Raw genomic sequence first — 6,300 nt, forward strand, 5'->3', positions numbered from 1 at the left:
TTTAGCAAGGACTAATTATTGAGTGACATTGGAATCTTGCAACTACTAGCTAGCCAAAAGTGTTACTCAAATGGGATGGAGACACGAGGGTGGGGCGTTTTGTTGATTGGTCTCTTCTTACGTGCATAGGTCCCTCTCATATGTTTGTTTGATGTAATAATTTCGAATGAAAATTGTTCCCTTAATTAGGCTTTGGTAATTTCTACGTGTGTCGATATCTCTTTGGTTCTATATTTATGAACTGGTGAGATGGTGAAATGGCTCATCAACAAGATTGTAAGTCAATAAAAGAACTTGCTCAAATCCTCCATTTTCATAATTATTGATACATCTCAAGTTGTGAAATGCTACTGTTACATGTGTTTTTACTAAAAACTGAAGACAAGTACTTAAGAAGAGTAAATAAAATCCTTGATCTGCAAAAACAAATCCAGAATCTTATTTTGATCAGCCATCTCCGCACCATGACACCCTCCATCTTCGATCTTGGCCACCACCTTCACCCCATGTGCATCCAACATCTTAACCACCCCCTTTATTCTATCCACCAAGGCGTCCCCTTCAAACGCTCTTATCAAACACTTCGGAAGATGTTGGATCTTTGGATTAGCAACATCCAACGGATTAGAGTACTCGTGATCACGATCACTTCCAGGTGGCAATGACAACAGCCACATCAGATCACTAACAGTCACCGGTAAAAAAGGATTTCTGCCTAACCTTTCTTCAGACGGAGTTCGTTGAACCCCACCGAAAAAGGGCTGGTTCAATATCATCCCTTTGATCTGGATCGGATTGATATCCGTATCCAGAGCACGTAAACCTGCATGGTAAGCAATGTTACCACCAGCACTAGTACCCATAATATGAACATTGGAATAATCAGCAAACTCTTTCATCCACGGATCACATCCGTTAATTTCTCTTGCTTGATCACGAACCCACGTGATGGCCTCCATCGCATCATCATAAGCAGCTGGAAGGCGATGTTCAGGGGCAAGCCGATACTCAACAGTTATGACTAAAGCAGGGAGGAAAGCAGAAGCACGGTTCCATAAATCATGAAAAGGAGCTGAATTGGCACTCAAGAGAATGAAGCCACCGCCATGAAAATCAATGATGACAGGAAGTTTGTTAGTGTGGTTAAGAGGACGGAACAGACGTAAGAATGTTTGGTTGGCGGTGTTAAGGGGGATGTCTTTGGAGAGTGCTAGCTGTTTTTGTGATGGAGAATTGGGTAATTCTGAAGCAAGTTCAGGCGTAGGAGGCACGCAGGGGAAATCTACGTCTCTGGTGAGTGAGCCGTCAGGATTAAGAACAACTTTGAGGAACTTGTATGGTTCATCAATGAGAGAGGAATCTCTTTCCATTATGTTTCTTTGAATGGCTTGATTGGTAAGATAATTCCTGTATATGTAGAGGTATATACAAGTGGTTGAAAGATGTGGTTAATGACTAGACCAATTAGTCTACATAAAAAGTGATGTTCAATTTTGGCAAACGCCGTCTCTTCCAGTAATGCGGTCAAATTAAAAACAAATGTTGAATTTGATTCAATGTTGTTAGGTAAATAAATGGTCAATTGGTCCTTGTTCAAATATATTTTCAGTTTCTAGCTTTCATGTTCTTTTACCTACTAGTTGTTGTAATGGAACTTGTTATATGTGTACTTTCATTCAATACTCTTCCTCTTGTTTTTTTTCTTTCTGGATTTTGTCTTCTTTTCTAGTCAAAAGCACTAACAAATGTTATCAAAGTTAGGTTCATTTAAGCAAATTGAGTGTTCCTAATCAGCTGCCATGGCTAAATAAAGGATGAACGAAGTTTGTTCTTGTGGTGATGGTGCTACTCGAGGTCTCAAGGTGGTAATAAGGAGCTAAAAAATCATGGCACAAACTATCCATGGAAGAAACTTTGTTTTAGAATCGCCGATGAGAAGTGTACTACGGAGAGAACTGCTCCAAAATTTCTAAAAAGTTAATCCAACGATTTAGATTTTGTTAATTTTTTATATATAATCTCGCTTTTGTTATTCCATTTTGGCCTTGGTGCATAAAGATGTTTAACTAGTTGAACTCTGGAGTTGTAATTCATATTTTGCATCAAAGCAAAAGTAAGTTTGAAAGAGTGTCTAAAATTGGCTAAGTGTCCAGTATCATTTATATATTGCATAAGTATGTTGCGTTAGCTAATACCTCTAATCTGATGATCCATCAACGGTCTTTACCGTTGTAGAACACATATAGAGAGATCCGATTTTACTACCGGTTCAACATATTTCTAATAAAGAAGCAAGAGAATTATAACATCTGAAAATCAACAATATAACAAAGAAGAAGATTAACAACTGGGGAACCAAGTCCAGGAACACATATACTATCTCCAACCCAACTCTAAAAACACACTTTTATATTATTTTGGTGTAAAAAATCTCTCCAACCCAACTTCAAAAATCATACCAAAATAATGTGACACCAAAATTTATATCAAATTTGATGTAACACCAAAAATTATAGAATTTTTTAAAATTCCAATACTAACCTTCTGTTTTTTCACAAAAACAAATCTTTCCTTTTATACCCAAATACTTTTATACTTTTTTGTTATCTTTCTTTTATTTAATTTTTTTTGCTTTATAACTTATTAGTTTAATAAAATTTGAATGTTTGACATTTAAAATTTTATTATATTTATTGAAATGATAAAATTTATACAATTTATATACATGTTTTAAAATAACAAATTCATGAATATTTAGAAATAAAATAAAATCTAATAAAATTAAAAATTTAGCGCGAGAAATGTTTTAATCTATTAACAAATTCAATAATAAAGAAGCACATTTTACACTAAGAAATGCTTTAATCGATCATTTATGGGAGGAATATGGAAATTCAAATAATTAATCACTAGTGTAATTTGAGTATGTATTAATAATAAACGTTTTTTATAAATCTTCGTAAATATTATAATTGATTAATTATTTCCTAGTAGATAATTAGTATAAGTATATTACAAAGAAAAAAAAATATATTTCTAAGATGAGAATTATTTCTTTTGGTGTAAATTTTGGTATACATACGTTGAAGATGGTATAAGTTTTACACCGATTTCTATATTAATTTGATGTAAAAATCACATCAAATTAATGTAATGGATTGGAGCATCTGCAATGCTAACAAACTCTTAGCTAAAAATATAGGTGGCATTCCATAAATATCAATTATAAAGATTTTGTATAAAAGTATGCACTCCAATGGGACATTCCTGTTAGCTAAAAATAAAGCCAACCTCCTCAAGTTGAACATATTTGTTGAACCTCTACAGACCTTAGCCGAATGACATATTATATGTACCATATCTAAATATAATATTTTATTTATAATAACTTGAAATAATGATAACATACTATTTTAAAAATATAGCAAATCATTATAGCCAACTCCCTTGAAGGAATTTTTTTTACAGCAGTATTTTATACTATTTAGCCAATCATTTTAGCTAATAAGAATTGGAGATGTTCTAAAGACTTCTTTTCCTGAGGTAAGTCTTTGTCAGGACCCTGACTCGAACCTTAATTCAACAAGCAACAAGCAAGTTTAAATATACCAGGTAAATCAATTACAAAAAAATATAAGAGTGAAGTAAAATAAATGCAGCTTACCATTCTGAAACCGGAATATTCTGAATAAGTTATCCTCTTCTTAAATTTCTATTTTAGGCGAGGACACCCAAATATAAGGTAGTTTAAAGCGCTTGACTCTTTAAGAGCAAAGCCGGTGCTAAATATAAGCGTAGTTATTGTATAATTTAGCATTTAAAAATATATATTGATATTAAAATAACACCATGTTTTCAATGATTTTTTCTAAATTTTGTTTCAAATTTAAATAACTTTCAAAATATACTACTCTTTTGATTACAAATCTTTTAATTTCCTACTTCATTTATTTCTCTATTTTTTTCATTTTTTGATGAGTTGACAATTATAGTACAATGCTATATTTTGTGTTAAATTTAGCACAAATTATAATATTGTACTATTTTAGCACAAAATTTAACACATCATTAAATTGACATTTTTTACTTTTTATTTTATATTATAACTACACCAGTGGACATGCTTTTAACTAGTTAATACCAGTCAGATCAGGGCCATTTATCACTTTCAATTTCTCAAGAGCAACTCCGAGGGTCATGTCAAGCCCTGACAGCCATATAGGTTCAAAGTTGTCCGTGACGCAGAATTGTTTTTCAGTAACTTGTCAATTATAGTCCATATCTGAACACGGAGACAAAGATGAAGACACTCCTCTGTCATTTTATACAAAGTAGGGGTATAATAGTCCATATCTTTCTATCTTCTTCTTCATTTTCTACTATTCCTCTGTCTGTAAAGTGTTGAGATTATAGAGCCCACTAAATCTCACACTACTCAGGCCCAATCCTCTCATAAGAACATGGCCCAAGATGCTAACCAGGCGCGGGAAAATCAGTTAGAACAGCTGGCTATAGCTGTCCTCTAGGACTGCATCTTATTCATATTAGATATATAGAGTGTCTGTGTTATCTTGTTAATTAAGATACCAATGTAAAAACAGTTCTCTCTGTATCTTCTTCTTCAAACTTAATAAACATTTTCTTTCTTCTTGCTTTACCTAAATTGTCATGGTATCAGAGTCATAGAGCTCGATTCTTCTATCATTTATGATCGATTATACTAATCGATTCATCAATTGATCCTCATACTATGCGTTCATATGCTTCCGTTGCTGCAAATACTACATCTTCTTCATCGCAATTACAAAACACCATAACAACTACTACTGTTATTGACATCAATCATCCTTATTTTCTGAGCTCATCTGATCATCCTGGATTATCACTCGTTAGCGAATTACTCACTGATCACAATTACCACCATTGGAGCAGATCGGTTAATATTGCATTATCTGCAAAGCTTAAGCTTGGTTTTATTGATGGAACACAGGTTCAACCTCCTGCGAAAACTTCTCTCTGTGGATGCGTAGCAGCAATCTGGTAATCTCATGGCTTTTGAACTCTGTATCTCCTGATATTAGAAAAACTATTGTCTATATGTCAACTGCTGCTTAGATCTGGACTGATCTTGCTAATCTATACTCTCAAACTAATGTACCTCGATTATTTCATTTACGAAAAGAACTTGCATCACTCACTCAAGGCACAAAATCCGTCATGTCTTATTTCACGCAATTTCGAGGTTTAATGGATGAGTTAGACAATCTGTCTCCCATACCTAGATGTTTTTGTGCTACTAGTACTTGTAATTGTGGAATTGCTGCAAAAATGGAAAAGTATGAGCAGATGATTAAGCTAAGTCAATTTCTTATGGGACTTAATGAACAATTTACTGCAACTAGAGGTCAAATTTTGTTAATGATGCCTCTCCCTGATCTCAGTCATGCATATGCTATGATTCTTCAAGAAGAGAATCAAAGAGAAAGTGCTAGTTCAGTGCCTTTGCTTTCTGAAAATGCTGCCATGAATGTGCGCATAGGTACTCATAACTCTGCCTATAAAGGAAAATACTCTCAGTTCAGGAAAGATGATAAGAAAAGCGTTGATTCTACTATCTCTTGTGAATACTGTAAACTACCAGGTCATGTGAAAGACAAGTGTTTTGCTTTACACGGCTATCCTGATTGGCATCTCCTGTATGGTCAGCCAAAGCCAAAAATCAGAGTCAACAGCAACAAACAAGCTGCGACTGCTCACAATGTTACTCACTCGGGGAATGAATCTCAGTTTAACACTGTTATAGCTGCAAACATCAGTGATAATCATGACACTATGACAGATGCTCAGTGTAATCAGATCATTCAGATGCTTCAGGCAAAATTGAAGAATCCACCTGCTTATGCTCCCTGGTTACAAAATACTAACTCAGTAGCAGGTTCTTTCTCTACCAATTCTGTGATATTTGCTAGTCCTGTTAATTTCAGTAATTCTCAAAATATTTGGATAATAGACTCTGGGGCTACACATTATATTACATTTCAGTTAAATATAGTTAACAATCCTTTATCTGTAAATTCGGACTTGCAATTACCTAATGGTGAGGTTTCTAGAGTTACTCACATTGGTAATGTGCAATTGAATTCCACCATAACTCTCTATGATGTCCTTGTAGTTCCGTCCTTTCAGTACAATTTACTTTCCATTCCTCAACTAACTACATCTCTATCCTGTATTGCATATTTCTCGTCTTCAAAATATTTTCTTCAGGACCCTGTATTGAAGAAGGTGCAAGAGATTGGT

The 6,300-nt window shown here is 34.1% G+C and overlaps 1 protein-coding gene across 1 annotated transcript; it reads right to left on the reverse strand.

The window, feature by feature from the left end:
- Positions 1-281: 281 nt before the first annotated feature.
- LOC141724142 (putative carboxylesterase 8) lies at positions 282-1,528 on the reverse strand. Its single transcript, XM_074526149.1, has one exon. The coding sequence runs from the start codon at positions 1,368-1,370 to the stop codon at positions 390-392; it is 981 nt and encodes a 326-aa protein (XP_074382250.1). The 5' UTR covers positions 1,371-1,528; the 3' UTR covers positions 282-389.
- Between the last annotated feature and the right edge of the window lie 4,772 nt (positions 1,529-6,300).

This window comes from Apium graveolens, chromosome 5 (genome assembly GCF_009905375.1).
Source record: "Apium graveolens cultivar Ventura chromosome 5, ASM990537v1, whole genome shotgun sequence".
Classification (NCBI taxonomy): Eukaryota; Viridiplantae; Streptophyta; class Magnoliopsida; order Apiales; family Apiaceae; genus Apium; species Apium graveolens.

Excerpts from the sequence above, each read along its gene's own strand:
- LOC141724142 (XM_074526149.1), bottom strand. The coding sequence starts at position 1,370 with ATGGAAAGAGATTCCTCTCTCATTGATGAACCATACAAGTTCCTCAAA.